The following is a 21,695-nucleotide window of genomic DNA, read 5'->3' as shown; positions in this document are numbered from 1 at the left end:
TTACTGCACGTTCTCCATCATCTTGAGGAATTCTGGATAAATAAACAGATAGAACAGTATTACTGAGGTGTAGAAAGAGGCAGTGCCAATACAATGTATAAAAGTGTTTGTTTGATTTTCATAATCATATTTATTATCATTAACATGAACACAGGTGAGGCTTACCGTCAAAGTCCAGTGCACCATCAGCGTTCTTGTCTCCGTCCCTCAGCAGCTCATCAATCTCCTCATCTGAGATGGTCTCCCCGGTGCTGCGGAGGATTTCGGCGAACTCATCTCTGTCGATCATGCCGTCGCCGTTCCTGTTAAATAACAACCAAGACAAAGGAAATGCCGATAAATGTGAGTGTCATGAAACAGGTTGATTTTAGTGTATTGTGATGGGTAAATTCTCCTTCTACAACACTGCCACCCAGGTGTGGAATTCCTTGACTACCTCCCTTAAAACATGTAGCTCGCTGGCATCCTTCAAAACTGCCAAAAAACTCACCTTTCAGGAGGCCAGAGAAGGAGAGTTATCACTTCTTCTCCCATAGACAGGCCAGAAGTGAGCACCCCCCCCCCCCCCCCCTTACCTTAGCCCCACCCCCTTGTTTCCTCTATCCTGTACATATAGTGTTTTTATAACTGGGATATTATTGAATGTTTTCTTTGCTTGCTATTTGTTATGTCCATGAATTTAATAAAGAGGGCTTCCAACGTAAACAAAAACATGGTAAAAGGTCTTATTTGGGATGTTCCTTTTAGGCAGGGTGTTTAACTGTTGGCTACTTGTACTTTACTACATTTCAATTGTATTGACTATACTTGTACTGTTCTACATTTCTGTCTAATAAAATAATCAATCAATCAATCAATCAATCAATCAATCAATCAATACTTCACGTACTTGTCGAACACACGGAAGCATTCAGCCAACTCTTCTTCAGACTTGCCGGCCTGGTCCTCCTTTAGCAGCCTCACCATCATGACCAAGAACTCCTCGAAGTCGATGGAACCGCTACCTGAGGTCCAAACATCACATCATTGTAAAGAAAACAAACGCAGCCTGCGGGGCTGATGTTCCAAGTGCCGCAGACTGGAATTACGCACAAGGACTCTGTGCGTAATTGGCACACAAAGCGCACCAGTTTTCAATAGACGTTTAGAAAGATATAGGCTATAGCATACTAATTTGATAATATCCAGAAACTCACCATCCTCATCGACCTCCTCAATGATCTCATCCAACTCCTCTCTTGAAGGTGTCTGGCCCAACATCTTCATCACGGTACCCAACTCGGCTGTGCTGATATCACCGCCACCGTCAGTATCGAACATGTCGAAGGCAGCCTTGAACTCTGGAGACATAATCATTCCGTATAAATATCATGTAAATTACATATCAGGCTATATTATGTTTTGCCATAAATCATCGCATGATGAGTGGACCATTTTACTTTCTACTCACCGTTAAGCATCTCCTCGCTCAGGTATGAGCGGGCCTCTTGTTGCGAGTCAGTCTGTAAAACAGAACATTTGATTGATTCAATAGCCTACTTTTATACAATTTGCAAAAACGAGCACAGGAAATTCCAGTTCAATCCAAGGTCTGGATTTCAAACCCAATAAAGCACTATATGTAGCCTACTATATGTTCCTTTAGGCTACTCAATTAATCGAAACACTTTAAGTTGGCACTTCATTGTCAAGATGTGCTCATTTTTCACATAGCTACACGTAGCATATTCCCGTTAAACCCTTGTAATTCTGTGTATTATTATGTTGTTGATAGCCTACATGCTCGTGCCATAGTGACAAAACACAAGTATTGACAATTATCAATGTCACTAATCATTATCTTAGCCTTTGTGATTAATAATAGGCAGCCTTGCATCGACAATAGATTGTTTTATATTGACCACTAGCCTACAGTAGGCCTAAATGCATCTGTTCTAGGCCTACTAGAGGCTGGTGAAAATTAGCCAAGGCTATTTCAGGCTCAACACATTAGCCTATAGGTTCACTGTATATGGCAATGTGGATATGCAATCCTACGGAATCTGTCGCCTCAGGAGAATCCGCACTCTGGACCAACCATACATCCCGACTGGGCACTAATTTAGTCCCTTTTTGCAATCAGCACCGCCACCGAGTATTAACTTCCTTAGGCAGTCTAAACAAAGATTAACCTGAGCTCTACACTAAAGAACCGAACAACCACTGAATGTATTATTTTACAAAGCTCTTAATTAGGCTACCACAATCATTCAAGCTAAATAAACGTTTAAAATAGGCTAAAGTTAACAGTGAGCAGTGACTGTGTCACCACTTAGCCTATGTTAGCTTTATACATTAATCCTTCAAGGCCAGGGACCAAAGCAATGCATCTCAGGAAAGGTTATCCATTTATCATTTGAATTATTTTAGCCTATATATAAAACACATAAAAAACGAGTTGTAGGCTAGGCTGTCAATAAATGTTAACTTGAGTTTTGGTTTTAACTGGACGTTTCCGCAAGTGCAGGTCTTACCATGTTTGCGGATTAGTTTTTCCCCCAAAATATCCACAGAAAAATCCCAAAGGAGTGGTCAATCCGTACGAACCCCAACAGAGAGACTAGACGTCAAGTCAGATTTCACTCACACTTTTAACGGATGACCTAAGACCCGCCCCCAAGACCGTACCTTTTAGGGTTCTTGCCAAGAGCAAGCCAATCGCAATTTGGCCTGGACATGGCTGTTCTTGAAACTTCAGAGATGTCAGTGACAACAACAGTGTAAAATTAGTAAAAAATACATTTTGAGCACTTCATCAATGTTTCATTCAAACAGTGGTGTAAAGTAACTAAGTAAATGTACTTAAGTAGGCCTACTGTATCCTACTTAAGTACAATTTCCTAGTTATTTGTACTTTACTTGAGTATTTTCTACTCCACTACATCTCAGATCCAAATATTGTACCTTTTACTCCACTACATTTATTTGAAAACTTTACTTACTTGTTACTTTGTGGATAGATTAAACACATAGATTGGCCATTTGAAAATAGCCGATCTACAAGCTCACAATGTGCTGCGATGTGACACATTGTGAGCTTGTGGATCTGCTATTTTCAACATTTTCATACATTTGAAAACTTGGAAATGGGACATTCTGCACAATGAGTACTTTTACTTTTGGTACTTTAAGTACATTTTGATGCCAATACTTTTGCACTTTTACTATAGTAATTTAGAATTCCAGAATTTTACTTGTAACAGAGTAGGCATACCTACTAATAGGGCCACCAAAGAATGTGTTGGGCCAACATCTCAGTGCAACATTCATATGAACTATACTTTCATTTGAGAGCAGGCAGACACATAGACATCAAAGCCCCTGCCCTTTTATCCCTCTGTATAAAAAGTGCCCTCTCCAGATCATGAATGCAGTTTTTACTATGGTGAAAGAAACACAAATTCAAGAGAATTGCCTTGTCCAAACTCTCAGTATTCACTCGATTATGGTTAGTTTAGTTAGTGTGGTATCAAGTACCGATATTTCGATATTTCCACCAAAAGGCCCTTTTAGAAATTTCAGCCCCTGCCTCTCTAACATTCTCTGCACATCCCTGTTTGAGAGCATAACATGCTTTGTTAAATCATTATGATGTAATTACCAGGTGCACGGTGTTGCTGAAATGTGTGAGATTAAAATAAATCATTCCTGCAGTCCCATTTCAACACATTTTCTTTTTGAGTATGATGAGACAATAGAGTTGCCATGAGTCAATTCCTTTGGGATTGTCTTATGTTGGTCTTCACATTTGTTTGGCTGAAATCAATCATAATGATTGTCAAAACAAACACGTAAATGATTGCGTATACATGCCATTGCATGTGTAGGCCTTGCAGATATAAGACCAGAGATGGGGGGAGGGGGGGGGGGGTCATAAAGTGGGTTATGGTTGTGTGATGATGGCGTTTCACTCTGGCGGTGAAACTCAAACCCAGAAGAAAAATGCTTCCAAGCACTCTTGGCCGTGCCCTGAATAGCAGGCAGATCCGGGGCTGAGTGGGGACAGAGACAGAGGCACAGAGGCGTCACTTGGATATGGCAAGCTATGGCAGCTGCCATACCTTGGCCACAGGGGGGAAATAATAGAATGTACTTTTCATCGTCCCTGTTGCTAAGGTATGGCAACATGACTGTTGTCTAAGACACCACCAGTCATGTTGCCATACCTTAGCTTTTTCTGAACTGACGCCGCTGCAGAGGCACCTCCTGAAATCACATCACAGATAAACACAACCTGATGTTCCCTTGTATGGTGGGAGCTTCCTTGGGGGGGGGGTGGGGGTGGAAGGGGGGTGGGGGGCTCATGCAGGCATGAGAAGAATTAGAGAGAGACATATAAGAGGATACAGAGAAAAGTAAGGATGGCTGATATGATTTTAAGGAGAGAGGGGAGGAGAGCAGGGCTGGGAGGGGGCTTGAAGGTTATATATACTAAACAGACAGGCTGCAGTTTCCAGATGGAAGAGTTTGCTAGGATGCTCTGACTCCACACCTCTAACGCCTGTGCTGTTGTGCCAGGTGGTCGTAAGCTGTTCACTCCTCAGGGCTAGACTGATCCACAGCTAGGGGAAAGAGGACTCCCCTCTGTGTGTGTGCTGCTAGCTCTGCGTTTCTATGTTGGGAGACAGCTTCTTGAAGACCCTTATCAGCTGCTCGACAGGAGGAGCGGAGGAGGACCAACGGGGGAAAAGCTCAATTCAACTTTTCTCAGATAACTCGAATTATCTGTCAGACATCTCAAATGACATTCCTGAAATGTTTCCAAAGACAGGGGAATCAGCGGCGCAAGCATGAAGCATTTCAAGGTCCTGCCACGGAGGCCCTAGACGTTACACTGAGGTCTTAGTTGGAGTCGGACAACTGCCCTTGAATGAATGTATGTTCATGTGTATGTTTTCCTGTGAACGTGTGTTTATGTGCGGGAGAAGCATATGTTTTGAGGCATGTTTCGAGAGCCTGTGTGTGTGTGTGTGTGTGTGTGTGTGTGTGTGTGTGTGTGTGTGTGTGTGTGTGTGTGTGTGTGTGTGTGTGTGCGTGCGTGCGTGCGTGCGTGCGTGCGTGCGTGCGTGCGTGCGTGCGTGCGTGCGTGCGTGCGTGTTGTGGGTGGTCAAATGTGCACACGTGAAATTGTCAGTATATAGTATTATTAAACATGATGATCAGTCATAATCAAATCAGGTTATATCCTGATATAATGCCAATGCAAAATAAATAACAGCAAATAATGACAAACAAACAAAAAGTCATTGGAAAACAACCCAACCCCATCACAACCCCAACCCAATAGACCAGGGATCTTCAACATGGGGTCCGGGAACCCTAGGGGGTCCTCAGAGTTACTACAGGGGGGCTGTCAAATCTTTGTGTGATAGGATCATGTTATTTTACATTAACCATTTGAACCCTAGCATTCCTATTCTGAGTGGAACATTAGCCAAAAATAGCCGATCTACAATAGCCGAGCTGCGAGGCGTTTTAAGCTTTTAGATCGGCTATTTTTGGCAAGAGGTTTGTAGAGGGAAAAGGAGAGCAGACTACGTATTTGACGTTCAAGTGGTTAAATGTCTGTCAAAAAAGTCTAAGCTGTCTAAGAAATCTATGAACATTTAATCTGCAACACAATTCTATACAATATGTAGTGGGGGGGTCCCTGCTTCATCTCTCTCTCTCAGCTAAGGGGTACCTGGCCTGAAAACATCGAAGACCCCTGCCATAGACAGCAGGTAGGTAAGCGTGGAAACAAGTTGGAATGATGAACAGTGAAGGAATGGAGGAAAGCTGGTTTATTTAGAAAGTACAAAACACTGTGGACAAGAGTCTGAGAGCTTTGAGGAGCAGAGGACTACAGGCAGAGAGGGCCAAGGCTGGGGGTGAGGGTGGGGGGTGGGGGTGGGGGTTTGGGGGTGTAGCATTTCTTGAGCAGCAGCAGGTGCCAAGAGACAGCTGAGTGGCCCGACGCAAGGAGACAGCCAGAGGAAAGGGTCTTCGTCTTAAAAGGTTTGAACAGATATTTATAGACATCCCACACTATATCCCCATTGGGCTGGGTGGCATGAGACATGAGAAGGGGTTCAGGGGAGGAGGGGTGGGGGGGTGTAAGGTCTTCTACTGTAATGGGGAGCAATCTAATTGTCTTTTATCTTTCAAACCGCAGAATATTTATAATGTTGCTGGGGTCTTTGTGCAGTTTCAACCGCCGTCTGTCTTCAGATGAATTAGTAGCCATGTTGGAGATTATAGTTTGTATTCTCTCCAAGCTGGAGAAGAGGTCAAAGTAAAAGGGTCACACTAAGGAAAGTCGATCTAGTTAGGTTGGACGCATTCCATCATCTTCAGAAAGTCTGGAGGGGGAGAGAGAGAGAGAGAGAGAGAAAGAGTGTCAATCCAACAACCATCCAAATGATCAAATGAACCATGAATGAATGGGCGAGACAAGTCAACATGCATGGCTGATTAAGGAAAGCTGAACGATAAATGATTAAACTTTAATTTAAATTAAACCCAATAATAACAATGTGCCCAAATGGAGAAAATAAACTTTCTGAGTTGAAATTCTGATTGTTGCTTCATTTCTTTCACTTATCATCTGCTTATACATCTCATAACATAAAAACCATGTGTACATGCTACAAATAAATCAAGAGATCATAATGTGGATTAGTTAAATGTACAGGTTACTTAATTTAAGGTAATATTGGGACGCTTTCATAAATAATTGCTGAAAAAGTACATTAGTTTCTTTCTAATGATGAAATGATTAACATTGTATTTGTACTAAATATAATGAAATGACAGTTTATCTCACTACAACATTCAAGGCTATGGTAAAACCAAGTTCTATGAAGCCTTTTGGTTACGTTCACCAACAGCCATTTTCACAATGACAGCTGTCGTGTGTTTGTTTTCATCCATTCTTGGACTATTTCAGCTATAGCTCTGCTATTTTCATCCACAGGTTTTAAATGTCATAGCATAACAAGCACAGGGGGGACTTAGATGTTTGTGCATTTTAGCAGGTATACCCTACCCATTGTGGCAGTGTATTTTATGCTTTCTCCTATGCAGTATGTTTGGGTCTATAATATATGTCTCTAGTAATTACAGTACATGTTCGTGGTTGATTTATCTATTTTGTGAGTCAATTTAGCTGGCTACTAGAACAGAAGACACTGACCATAATGAAGGTGAACTGTCATAATGACCTACATACAGTACACTGTAAACATACACCAATAGGCAGAATCTGCCACATTGGCAGAATCAAAGTTTGGTGTGACTGCGCTGCACCCTAAGGGAACGATCATACCACCCTTTTGTTCTACCTATGAAGGCGGATTCTGCTAAATGCATTTCAATGGGAATGGAGTGGATTGTTGTTGGAGAAGAATAAAAGTGTGTTGTGACTGCACTTTGAAAAATATTTGATTATGATCAAGTGTGTGTGTGTGTGTGTGTGTGTGTGTGTGTGTGTGTGTGTGTGTGTGTGTGTGTGTGTGCGTGTGCGTGCGTGTGCGTGCGTGCGTGCGTGTGTGTGTGTGTGCTGGCTTGGCTCTTGTAACCAAGCTGTAAAAAGTCACAGGCCTCACCCAAGCACTCCCCATTCCTTGTATCACAATTTCTTTTTGAGCGGTGGTCACAACGCTCCTATACGTGGCCGTGTGTGTGGGTCTGTCTGTCTGTCTGTCTGCGTGCGTGCGTGTCTGTCTGTCTGTCTGTCTGTCTGTAGCCTGCAGTAACCTTTTCTGACCACACATGTTAAGGGAGGGGCGCTGTTGTTCAGGCCAGGCCAGACCAGGCACACACACACACACACACACGCACGCACACACACGCACACACACACACACACACACAGGGGGGAAGGGGGGGGGGGGGGGGAACCACCGCTCAGTTCACACGGGTGTGATTTTTTTAATATAGTTATACTACAGAGATGTAGGCCTATGTTGGTTAGTTATTTGTTCACATGGTTATTGACTGTAGATAAATACACGTATGCTTGATCACAAATAAATGCTAAGAAAGATATTGAGGGTGTTTGCATGTTGTTTAGAGACAGATGCTAGGTTTTATGTTTACCATTGTATCCAAGTTACTTTAACACTTAACTGTTTTCGTTGCACTCTATTTACGTAACTATTCACCCTGTTGTTTGGTGACTAGCATTTACTCTGATCTTACACCTTGGAGCACTGGTTCCCAAACAGTGGGTCGGGACCCATTTGTGGGTCACGGACCAATTTTTACGGGCGATTGGAGTAAAACTCTTGTTCTCTGTTCCTACATTAAAAAAAGTATATTTTGAAAGATTATTATAATGTTTTTATAATTAGAAAAATAAGGCCTACAAACAAACATACAAACATATCTAAGAAATAAATAATAATATTATTAATAACATAATTCCATAAATCTAAAAAGATATATAATTAAGAAGCAGTGAAAATAGCTGATCTACGAGCGTGCAATATGGCATGAAGCTTGGCTCACTTGGGTCCCAGACAAACGTCTAATGTCTCTTTTGGGTCTCGACCTGAAACGTTTGAGAACAACTTAGAGCAGTGGTTCTCAACCTTTTCAGGCCGAGACCCCCAAAATAATCATATTTGAACTGGGTGGGGTGGGGACATTACAATTACATTTAGTTTGACTCGACCTCTCGATCTATTCCATTGTGAAAATAGCCGATACATGCTCACAATGCCTTGCGTTGCGAGCCGTTGTGAGCATGTAGATCTGCTATTTTCACAATTTTGCCACTAATATTTGACAATTTGACCAATTTTTGACCAGAGGTACTTAAAAGGTCTTTAAAGTCCTTAAATTGTCACTTTAGAAATGTGCAGATACCCTCTATACACTTAAATGTTATATTGGTCTGTTTACTGTTGAGTGAGAAAACAATGTTGCACATTAAGCTAATCGTCTGGGGACCCCCCAAAATAATTTGGTGACCCCTCTGGGGGTCCCGACCCACAGGTTGAGAACCACTGCCTTAGAGTCACTCTGGGTAAGAGCAACTCAGCCAATCAGTGGAGGGAACCACTAGACTAGAGGTTGTCAACATGTTTAAAGGGATAGACAGTTCACCCCAAAATGATTTTGCATATAGATTTTGTCTCTTTTTCTGTCTCCATAGAGAACAAAGCAGGCTTTTTGTGTGTCCATAGGGAACCACTGCTGGTCTTCAAATTATGTAAATGCAAAAGTTCCTTGCCTAATACTTAAGGGCCGCGTGAGGATCCCCTTCCTATAGCCAAACCAATTGTAAATTCATCGCTTGTGCAGCGATCTGTAAATCTAGATGTAAAATTGTGAAGGCCCCCAATATCTCTATTACACTTGAATTTTTGGGTCATTACATTTAAGAAATAGCAGATCTACAAGCTCACTATGTGTTATGTGTGAGCTTGGCTATTTTCACTATTCGATGTATAAGGGAGTATGTAGGGCTTAGGCCTATACGTGGTTAACATGTTAAAAAAAGATGCCGCATGTGTTGTTCTAAAATTCATGTAAAATGGGAGACAGGAGCTCAATCTCACCATCAAAGTCAATCTTTCCATCTTTGTTTGCGTCCGAGTCTGCCATCATCTCGTCAACCTCATCATCTGTCAATTGTTCACCAGTGAGGCGGATGATTTCTCCAAACTCCTCACGGTCAATGAAGCCATCTCCATTCCTGCCACAAAAACACCCTCAAGTTGAATCACTGAGCACTCACAGAGACATACAGAGATATGAAACAGAAATTACATGTTTTCCCATTTTAAGCATTTTAAGCAGATGAATGAAATGTAAAAAAGAATAAAGCCTATCCTTACCTACCCTGACCCTTTTTCCTGTATTAATATCAATTATTATCTGTTTTTTAATGTTTTTTTATGCATAGTACTGTGTTTATCTGTCTGTCATTTAATGTTTTCATGACTCGAGTACAAAATGGACCCCAATGCTTTCTTGGGGTCTAAATCCTTTTAGTAGACCTTGTATCTGAATTGTACTATCCTGTATCTATTCCTATGCAAACTTATAATAAAGTACTCAATCAATCAAACAATCAAACCACATGTAGCATACCGTATGCATCATTTGGTCTGATCTTGGGGTGAATCTCCAGGGATGCCCACTCCTGGGTTGATTAATATCAATATTCAAGATGAAATTATGGTCTTTAAATTGTACACAAATAGTCTCAAAACCCTTCCCAGACTCAGGGACATTTGCCTCTATGACAAACATGCTGTATGTCTGTGCACTTGACTTGTGTCATTCTGAACACAGATTTGTCCACCAGAGCCATGGGTTTGTCATGTATAGCGCCCTCTGGTGGACACATGGAGTGGTGTAATGTAACTAAATGCACTTACTCAAGTACTGTACTTAAGTAGTTATTTACTTGAGTATTCCCAAAATGCTTTTATTTCTAATCCACTACATCTTGGATCCAAATATTGTACTTTTACTCCACAGCATTTATTTGAGCACTTGAGTTAGTTATAGCCTACTTTGTAGATTTTGATTATTATTACAAAACATACATTAACCACTACTGTAGGCCTACATTCGGCTATTTTCACAAATGGCCGAAATGTATTTAGGGCTGAAGTGGTTAATGCATGTTTTGTAATCATAATTATTATCAAAATCTACAAAGTATAGTAACTAAAGTTTGCAAATGTAGTAGTAGTACAACATTTGCCTCAGAGATGTAGTGGAGCAGAAGTATTGAAAATCGGAAATACTCAAGCAAAGTACAAATACCTCAGATTGTAGGCTACTTAGGGACCTAAGTACAGTAGGCTATTTAAGTAAATGTACTTTATTAAGTGGTGCTTTCCACCACCTTTATCATTCCCTGGGTGGCTTTAGTTTAGGTGTCGTACTTGTCAAAGATGCGGAAGCACTCGGACAGCTCCTCCTCAGACTTGCCGGCCTGGTCCTCCTTCAGCAGCTCCACCATCATGACCAGGAACTCCTCGAAGTCGATGGTACCGCTACCTGAACCACGAGGAGACAGAGGGAGATGAGGACAACAACCCCGGGGAGGAGGAGGAGGAGGTGAAGGGGTGGAAGCAGGGGCGTCACAAGGGGTAGGAAAGTGGGACTGAGTTACTAGGGCCCAAGGTGGTGGAGGGGCCTTAATTATTTTATACTTTATAGCGATTGAAAAATAGCAGATATACAAGCTCACAGCGCGGCACCGAGTGCCGCGCTGCGAGCTTGTAGATCTGCTATTTTTGAAAAGTCGTGAAAATGTGTGCAAATCTTTGAATATATTTACTTTTTTAAGCGAACATTTGTAACTCAAATTTTGCTCCTGGGGGGTCCTTGGAGCTAAATATTTTGAGATGGGGGTCCGTGGCCAAATACATATCATTTTGCGGGTCCTTCACATGAAAAGGTTTGAGCTCCACTGACATCGAAACATAGATTTTTCAAAAAACCTTAGAAGGATTTGAAATATTCAAAGATGTTCGTGATTTTTCAAAAATAGCAGATCTACAAGCTCGCAGCGCGGCACTCGGTGCCACGCTGTGAGCTTGTATATCTGCTATTTTTCAATAGTTAAAGCACAGGGGCCCCACAGTGAATCCTTGTACCCGGGGCCCAGAATTTGGTGTGACACCCCTGGGTGGAAGTGATACAAGAGGTCAAGAGGAGGGTCAGAGAGGACCAGATAGAAGGGCAATACCTATCTTATAGTGCAGTGGTTTTCAACCAGTGGTCTGGGGACCACCAGTGGTCCTTGAGGGGGTTCCAGGTGGTCCCCAGCTAAATAATGGAGAGTTGGTAACCAAATGGACCCTTTTAGATCTTTAAAGGACAACGTTGTTCTTTTACAACAAGGGTTCATATTTTAGATAGTCATTTAGAGAAAAGAAAAGATGAGTGTTAAAATGTTTTCATTTACTTCTTTCTATGGTTTAAGACAGTGATTTGTATGCCTGCCCCCAGGTTGGGGGCATGCATGCAAGTGGCTAAATATGTATTTTTAGACACAATAAGCCCATTCCCAAGATGCACCGCAATCTTTCATGGGCAGATGTGACTTATGGGGGCTGGTGTAAATAGTAACAAAGAAATTGCCTGCTTATTGTGTCTAAAAAGACATATTTAGCCACTTGGACGAATGCCCCCACCCACTGAAATCTAAATGCTAAAATCGCTAAAAACAATAGAAAGCAATAAATGAAAACATTTTAACACACATCTTTTCTTTTCTCTAATTACAATCTAAAATATGTGTTGTAAAAAAACAAAGTTGTCCTTTAACTCTTGAGAGCATAAAATGAAACCAAATGGTTTCATTCTTACACTCTCAAGAGTTAAATTATTGTTAAACATCTGTATTACTTAATCTACAAGAAGTCTACACAGTTAGAGAATGTAGAAGAATAGTTATTTTCCTATCAATGGAATTGTGGACAAAATCTTGTCCAACATAATATTCAACGTTGTCTGTCTGAGAGGCTAAATCTCATCAAATGGTGGTCTGTGTGTCTCAAATGCCAAATTAATAATGGGCCTTGATATGAAAAGGGTTGGAAACCACTCTTCTAGTGAACCAAATGAACCCTAACAGGTTCATTTGGTTCCATTTGTATACTGTCTGAGTTAAGGGGAGACCTTGACATTTTAAAGTTTGAGAAACACTGTTCTAGGTTATGACAAGATCTCACCATCTTCATCCACCTCTTCAATGATGGCGTCCAGCTCCTCTCTGGAAGGGTTCTGGCCCAACATCCTCATGACTGTGCCCAACTCCTTGGTGCTGATATCACCGCCACCGTCCGTGTCAAACATGTCGAAAGCAGCCTTGAATTCTAAAGAGATAAAATAAATGTTCCCCAGTGGGAAGACTTCATGGTCATATTTATACATTATTTATTGTTATTCACTTGACAGATCAACTACAGTCAGCATCATTGTGGGATCGCCTTTACAATCACACCACTGTTATTGCCCACTGCCTTGTTTGGGGCCCCTAACAACATTTTGAATTTGAATGAAAGATTTAGAGATATTTCTATTTTAATTTCCCCATTCATTTCAATGAGGAAATGCCATTTCCAGTGCAGCATATAGCAACTGCTTTTTAGACTTTAGAAATCGCCTATTAGACCCTAGCACCCGCCTATTACGTGCACCCTAGCAACGACTGTTTTACCCTTGCAACCACCTATTAGGCCCTATAGCAACCACCTAGTATACCCTAGAACACTAACAATAAGAGAGTTTTATTTTGGGGCGGCCATGGTTAGGGAGCCTGCCTGTGGAACCAGCTCCTCTGGTTGTCCCTGTTTCGATTCCTGGCCAGGGTAGCAATGTTGATGTGTGTCCCTGAGCAAGACTCTTAACCCCTAATTGCTCACGTGCTCCTTGTGGGCAGCGAAGCAGCTGGGTTGGGCTGCAAATACTGAATTTCCCTCGCGGGAGGAGTAGGTATCTATGAACAATCAATGTTTTGCAAATAACACTACTCAGTCAACACTATCAACACTTTTTACACTACTAATAATTTAACACAGTTAAAACCTTTAACACCTTTAATACATGTAACAGTAACACCTTTAACACCTTTAAAACCCTTTAAACCTTAAACCTTTAGAACCTTAAACCTTTAAAACCTTTAACACATACTTTAACAACTTTAACACTTATAAAACTATATCCACTTCCACTTAAAAACTTATCTCACACTGTTTCTTTAGGAACAGGAACTTTCTAGTCATGAATAATTTTAATTGATTAAGTAGATTGATTAAGTAGCAGGTTGCCATTCTAAATCTCTGTTGAGTGAGAGTGGCAGGATTCAAACACTGACCTGTAATCATCTCCTCGCTCAGGAAGGAGCGAGCATCACTCTGGGCGTCAGTGGGCTAAAGGGAGATGAAGAACAGAAGAAAGAGAGGAGGATTGGTTAAGGTGTACAGGAACAAAAAACAAATTGCATTCAAAACCGAGATCCACAAGTTGATTTGCTTGTGATCCAAAAACAAATGGAATTTTGGTTTGTTTTACCTATTTCAGACATGACCCCTTATTATCCCATATATCTAATTATAAGCTAGTGCATTGTCTCAAAGCAGGGTCTGGGGACCCCCAGTGGTACTTGAGGGTGTTTCAGGGGATCCCCAGCAAAATGTGTTAATGCATTTTAACCTTTATCCCTATGTTCATACAATGGCTATTCAAAAGTAGCAAATTAGGCTATACAAGCTTGCAGCGCAGCACAAAGTGTTTAAATAATGTTGAATACTTTTGCATTTCTTTTAACACAAATCTTCTTTTCTGGGGGTTTCTGGCACAAAAGATTACAGAAGAGGGTCCACTGCCAAATAAATGTCAATTTGGGGGTCCTTGGCAAGAAAAAGTTTGAAAACCACTGGCCTAGAGATTATTGGCAATTTCTAATAAAAATCTGATTGAAGATCTACGTCGACTGGTGTCATTCCATTCAACTGGTGAAAATGGGTCCTTGTAAACAGATATCTACTTCACATCATCTTTGTTGTTCAGACTGCCATTCACTTCTATTATGAAATTAAATTAAAGTCATAATGTGTAACATCCATTTTAGTAGTCTTTTTCACAACATGTATGGTAGCTCTGCCTGTTAGAAGCACCTTTCACAGAATTGACTTTGAAGCAGAATCAGGAAAATACATTTCCGGTACATTTCCAGTGCGTGTGTCATTTGGCAGTGAGTGTTGGGGAAGACACTCGTGACTAATAGAGTTTATAGAAGTTGTCTAATTGTTTAATTGACTAGTTATTAGTTTATTTTTGTTTAATTGACAAAGTTACATTGTATGAATTTCAAAAACTATAAAATAACTATAAAAAGTCCAAACTTCTTTGGCCTACTGGCAGCCAGTGCAAGAGATCTGGCGCTGATCAGAACAGGTAATTTACAATGCCCATGGTTTTTAGACCTTCACCGACAACAAGCAATCACAGACTCACATATACAGACCGACAGATAGACAAGACATACTACAGCTTGCCTCCTACACAGCCATGACACAAAAACACGCTGTTTCTCATATCCATTATTTAATGGCATCCATATCTTTTATAGATTGGATTAAAGAAACAATGGTTAAAATATGAGAAAATCCATCATGGCAAAGACCAATCCAATGGAAACATACAGTAAGTGGAACATAACTGTAATGATGCCACCTCCCAATGACTAATTGCAGTAAAAGATGTAGGACTCCAGTGAGGATAGGCCTAGAGTAGGCTACCTACCGCCATCTTGAAAAGTAGCCAAGATTCCGTTTGACCTCACCATCATATCAGGCTATATTCTATTCTATATTCTACCATGCAACCTTGCCTGAAGAGAGATAACTCTAAACTGTGGTTAAAATATATCGTCACTGTCGGGCAGGAACCTCGTATCTCCAAGTTTCCTGCCCTGCTTCATCATACAAGGCCGTCGCACAAAAGTAGTGAAAACAGCCGATCTACAAGCACACAACGCCTCGCACCATAGTTTAAGTCATTTTTAAAATGATAATGCAAAACGAACAGTTTTGGACATACAAGGTTTTCACCCGACAACTGAAGCTAATTATAAGGAGCATTTCATCAAACAAGACACAAGGCCGCGAGGGAGATGCTGTCTCTGGAATGGACTCATGTTAAGGATGGGATGAAGAGGGGTAAACACATATCAGTGACTGTAGTGCATGAGTAGTTAGTGCACGTTTAATCCCCCTGACAGCTGACTGCACGTGTCAATGCCAGGCCTTACAAGGGAAAGAAATTCAGGCGAAGAATTCCAGTGTTATTCTTACGACCAGAGTCAGTGTGGATAACATAAGATTACTAACTAACACAGACCCAGCTTGTTAGTGCCATTATAGTACTAGTTACACATTAGCGGTGGAATCACGTAATTTAAATATAAACGAGATCATGTCGGACAACAAAATGTATGTTCTGATAAATATTACATCTGTAAACCAGGTATTCCTAATGTTCATCCTACTCAACTTTGTCTAAATCATTGCAACCCCTTTCCATTCTCATCCCCTTCCGCAACAAACCCTATTGTCTAGAGTCTAGACGTTGCTGAGATCAACACACAAGCTACGCTATTTGCAGGCTCACTTTAAAGGCTATTTTTAAGGTGAGAGTCCCGGAGGGGATTTGAGAGGGATTTGTGTAAAGGTGAATGTCCTCAGTCAGGACCCACAGAAATGTCCTCTCAGTTTACATGGCTTGTATCTTTGGTACATACGCATCTATCATCTGTCCATCCTGTGAATTTATTAGGCTTGGATATACGGTAAAGAGCTGGAATCCACAACAGAAAATATGTCACTACACTCAAGTAACACAACAAATGGCATCAACAATCCAATGTAAGACACTTTATAACAGCTTTACTAACAAGGAGCAGTTCACCAAAGGTCTCAACAACCAGCCAATATTCCAGCCAAATTATTTCCAAATTTAACACCTATTTGGGAAACCCCTATTTGGTTACAGCCCAGCTGTGTTGAACAGCTGGGTCTGCGTTGTGTGCCTGTGTGTGTTAGTGTTCCTATATGCACGCGAGCGCCATTCACTGAGAATGCATCTATGTGTGTACTCGGGTCCGTTTTCATGGCAACAAATCCCCCATCTTCTGCCGTTTGCCATTTTCCCCTCGTCCATAAAAGAATGGAACAGAAAAGAATAAAATCCTCAAACGTTTCCTCAAATCAAGCTTCCTCTTCCTCCTTTAAGCTTCCCCTCTCCTCATCCTTCCCTGTAGAGGTTCTTCTTACCATGGTGGCTGGCTTTGCTGCACAACAGACACCAGAGAGAGACAAGGATAGTGTGCTGGGAAAGAAAGGCTCCCCTATTGTGCGCGTGGCGGCGTACACAGCACTGTGTCTGTCACCTCTTCCATAAGTACCCTTGCATCCTGCCGCACTTTTACAGAAAATGATCAGGATTGGGCAAGCTCCCTGCTCGGAGGAGAAACAACCAATCACCTCATTGCTTGGTCTGTGCCCTATTACAATCTCCTGAGTGACATCCCCTTGTGTCGAGCCTTATACCGGGCGATCACCCATATTTAGATAAAGGACAAGAGCTATCATCTCATTGACGTTTATTAAAAAAAAGAGAAAACAGTGCAGGCATCGGGCATTTGGCGGGGTTATTTTGGCAGAGGATCAGTTGGGCATCTAACACTTGATAGATATCCTTTCATTTCACATGCTTCACATTGAACGAGATTGCGCGCACACTCACACACACACACAAAAGCATGCACGCCCCGGCTTAACACCCCCCCACCACACAGATACTTGTACCCCTCTCTCTCTCTCTCTTGTCAACCCGCCCATCCATCCGCCTGGGATACGTTGCCCCCTGACCTTGCCGCCTCCACCGTGTCCTTGCACTTGTGTCATCTGTAACCTAAGATCTGTGCAACCCCCCCTCTCTTTGGTTGCACCAAAGAGAACCTTGTTGGAGATTTTTACTCCAGCCAAACAGATGCGCTCCTTCCCCTAATGTCTTTGTTGTTGAATGTTGTCTCTTGAACAGATATGAAAACTAGTCCATTAAATAGTTGCCATTTGAAAATGCTGAGTTAATTTGAGCTTTTCCCAGAGTATTTTCTTTGCCTCTTCCTGTGCTTTCTCTAGGCTACTACACACAAGCTGTAGAAAGACCAGTTTAACAACCATGCAATTTTCTCAATGTTCTGTCACAGTGGAATGATGAGTCATTGCTTTCACTTTTGTTCCTAAATTCCTCCATAGCTTTAGTCTTTCTGTTTGTCCATCTCTCTGTCGTTTCCCTCCAGTTTCAGTCCCTCGCTTTCTCTCTGTTTCATGGTTAGTGACTTTGTGAGCTGCTAATCTCTCCCTCCATATGTCAGTCTCCCCCAGGACCGCTCTTATTTCATCTTGTAATCCTGCTGCTAGAGTTTCCTTGGCTTTGCAATATAGATATTCCCATAGGCAGCAGCAATCATCCAGCGCGTGCATGTTAGTGTAGCCAGGTGCTTGAGTACCGTGCCTGCGACGTGCGTGTGTGCACGCTTGTGTACAAGTGTTTCTGCTTTAGCACAAACCACACACACAAACACTCACTGTGTAGCATGTAATGATTTCAAACAACTCTCATAAAGGCTTTCACAGGTAGTGTAGTCAGAGATAAACTCTGAAACACTGAAGTCAATCATTGTGTCTTTAAGTTCACATTGACCGTTCTACCTGAACTGATGTACTTGCACAACATATGAATAGTTCATTTCCAGTATTGTTCTCTCTTTTTTTCACACTCAGTTTCTTTAACTCTAACGGTTATATTAGCAACCTCTTATGCCTTAACTTAAATGCCTGTCCATTCTGTCTCCGACCACCAAACCTTTCGTCTGAGAGTTCCGACTTTGACGCGCAGCTTTCCGAACTCTAATTCGGGGTAATGCTTTTCAGAAGATGCGAGTGACGTCATTTTGTAATTGAACCCGACCTTTCAGACGAAAAGTTTGGTGGTCGGAGTCAGTATGGACAGGCCTTTAAGTTAAGGCATAAGTGCTGGTATAATCCAAACAGAGCCCCTGATGTCATCAATATAAAGCCCATATCTTGGAAAGCCCATATATGGACATAATGTGTCAGTCTGTGGTCTATGTCAGCATAGATGTCTGACATAGACTCTATGATGTCAGACATCTATGCTGTCAGCCATCTCCATATTTGGGAAAAGTTAACATTTTCTTAGCTTTCTTTTCTTAAGATATCCTCCATTCTTCTCATTATCTTTGCTGCAAGGCTATCTATACTTCATCGTTCCACACTGCCTACATATTGTAGCTCCTCTCTGCATGGGCAACTGATGTCACCTCCTTGGGCTTCTTCAAGTGCCTTGCCCTGCTGCCTGACTGACTGACAGCACCAGCTGCCCTGCAAGTGTGTGTGTGTGTGTGTGTGTGTGTGTGTGTGTGTGTGTGTGTGTGTGTGTGTGTGTGTGTGTGTGTGTGTGTGTGTGTGTGTGTGTGTGTGTGTGTGTGTGTGTGTGTGTGTGTGTGTGCGCGCGTGCGTGCGTGCGTTGATTGACATCTAGACCTACTGCAAATACAATATGAAACAGATAGAGCTGCTACTTTTTTTTAAAATACTATTTAAATCGTATTGAGAAAATAATTGTTGCTATTTGTTCCAAAAGCTTTATACCCTGTATATATATAATGACAATGCGACATATAGCTCTGTTAACTCAATGCTATACCCCCTCCAACTGTATATTTGTTCCCCTTATTCAACTGTTTTTATTTTATTTTGACACTTGCTTTGGCAATGTAAACGTATGTTTTCTCATGCCAATAAAGCTTCTTTGAATTGAACTGTGTTGTGTGTGTGCGTGTGTGTGTGTGTGTGTGTGTGTGTGTGTGTGTGTGTGTGTGTGTGTGTGTGTGTGTGTGTGTGTGTGTGTGTGTGTGTGTGTGTGTGTGTGTGTGTGTGTGTGTTACTGAGTTTATGAGCTTCAACCAGCACCACTCGTAGGTGTAGGTGTCCCATCCCACACCAGGATCTAAATGTCTCAATGGAAGCGTAGGGAGACCACCCCCAAGCACTGCAGATATACCAGTTCCAATGTATTAACACACAGACAGAGTAATGGTTACAATATCATTGTATTCATTAAAATACGTTCAGAATTGCAGCTTTTAATTAACATTGCGGATTTTACAGTGTAGATTGGATCCCAAAGGAAGAAGAATGTATTAGTTGGGGCGGTCTGCTGTGGCCTTATGCATTTCAAACTGGGGAGGTCCTTGAAGTTGAAAAGTTTCACACTCACAGCTCTATCTCACACTCCCTCCTCCTTCTCTTCTTGTCCTATTCCTGGACGCTCCCCAGCAGAGCAGCTGGACCCTGCAGGCCGACCACATGACATTTCCACCCTAAATACGGCCTGGAGGCATGCCATCAGGGGCGTCACAAGGGGTAGGAAAGTGGGACTGAGTTACTGGGGCCCAAGGAAGGTGGAGGGGCCCTAGTAACTTTAGCTATTGAAAAATAGCAGATATACAAGCTCACAGCGCGGCACCGAGTGCCACGCTGCGAGCTTGTAGATCTGCTATTTTTGAAAAGTCGTGAAAATGTGTGCAAATCTTTTAATATTATGTATTTTTTTAAGCGAACATTTGAAACTCAAATTTTGCTTTCCGGGGGGGTCCCTGGAACTAGATATTTTGAGATGGGGGTCCGTGGCCAGATTCATATCATTTTGGGGATCCTTCACGTGAAAAAGTTTGAGCACCACTGACATAGAAACATAAGTTTCTTGCACACATATTCACGATTTCTCAAAAATAGCAGATCTACAAGCTCGCAGCGCGGCACTCGGTGCCGCGCTGTGAGCTTGTATATCTGCTATTTTTCAATAGTTAACATTCATGGGGGGCCCACAGTGAATCCTTGTACCCAGGGCCCAGAATTTGGTGTGACACCCCTGCATGCCATCACCCCCCTCCACCCCCACACCGTCTGCCTTCAATCCCTCCATCACGCAACTTCCACCCCGCTTTCGCTCTCCTCCTCCTTTCCTGTGGAACTCTTCAAATACAGTTGCCTATAGTTCCAATTAAAGAAAAAGTTGATAAAAAAAAAAAAAAAAAAAATTCAAGTGTTTTGCAAGGATGCACACTGGCAGGTTATGTCAGCATGTAATCTCATGTAATCTGTTGAGACCAGGGCCATGGCACACGGCTGTTTGAACTGCTTCCAGTTCCAGAAAAGGGAATTTGATGGACTCACGTCTTGCAGTTGAACAGGCAAATAGGTTTTTGTAGATTCTCTCTCTCTCTCTCTCTCTCTCTCTCTCTCTCTCTCTCTCTCTCTCTCTCGACCGTGTGTGAATAAGTGCGCTTTGTGGAAAGAATATGTTTCAAATCATCAAATGAATGACAGAAAGCTGAGAGAAAGATGGAGAAAGGTAGACAATGAGACATGAGGCTGGCAGTAGAGAACTCTTTACAACTATATTCAGAGCTAGTATTTAACTTTTTAACCAATGGACTTCCATAATGGAGAGTTCAGAATATAGAGCTATTTAACACAACAACACTTACACCACCTTTAAGTACACAAAGAAATGCATTTAACATTTTGTAACAGTATAACATAACACACAGTACGGGATGCCCTTGGGTACTTCCCTCTGACCTTATAACCCCCCTCAGTTCAACTGACTCAAGGGTTTAGAATGCATTTCACCATGCGGCCACAACACAGTGGAATTCTCTATAGTATAGAATATCACTTGAAAATACATTTTCAGTTCAGGATAGAGAACTGGAATTGGAAGTGATGAAACAACCAAAACATACAAACAAAAAAAGCGAGCAAACATATAATTTAAGTTGATAAATTATTCTTGTGGGTTCTGTCTCTTGACTGGATAAAATTGGTATCCTGACATGAACATGTATTTGTTTATTTAAAGTGCTAGAGAGATGTTAAAATATTTCTCTCCTAATATTTTTTGAACAAGCCAAACAAGTTGAAGAAGCCATACAGGTTTTGCATCAGACTGCTGTCAGTGAGTCAGTGTTGTAAAACTATTCGCTTCAATAAATGCATGTACCTTGCCTTTCATTACTTAAAAGTCATTGGGAACCAGCAGTCTTGCAC

General features: G+C 41.7%; 2 protein-coding genes across 2 annotated transcripts; both read right to left on the bottom strand.

The window, feature by feature from the left end:
* Positions 1 to 1,350, bottom strand: LOC308291500 (troponin C, skeletal muscle-like; the record flags this gene model as incomplete). The annotated part of the gene is made up of 4 exons (XM_080733519.1): positions 1 to 32; positions 166 to 302; positions 890 to 1,004; positions 1,197 to 1,350. The coding sequence occupies 4 exons, from the start codon at positions 1,348 to 1,350 to the stop codon at positions 1 to 3; spliced, it is 438 nt and encodes a 145-aa protein (XP_080589645.1).
* Positions 1,351 to 6,342: 4,992 nt separating this feature from the next.
* On the bottom strand, positions 6,343 to 15,303 carry LOC308290856 (troponin C, skeletal muscle-like; the record flags this gene model as incomplete). The annotated part of the gene is made up of 6 exons (XM_080732768.1): positions 6,343 to 6,380; positions 9,585 to 9,721; positions 10,926 to 11,040; positions 12,723 to 12,866; positions 13,868 to 13,922; positions 15,298 to 15,303. 6 exons carry the CDS (start codon positions 15,301 to 15,303, stop codon positions 6,343 to 6,345), a joined length of 495 nt encoding a protein of 164 aa, XP_080588894.1.
* Between the last annotated feature and the right edge of the window lie 6,392 nt (positions 15,304 to 21,695).

Source organism: Nannobrachium achirus (genome assembly GCF_963921795.1).
Source record: "Nannobrachium achirus genome assembly, chromosome: 9".
Classification (NCBI taxonomy): domain Eukaryota; kingdom Metazoa; phylum Chordata; class Actinopteri; order Myctophiformes; family Myctophidae; genus Nannobrachium; species Nannobrachium achirus.
Note: the sequence above shows the minus strand (reverse complement) of the source record. Positions and strands in the feature narration are given on the sequence as shown.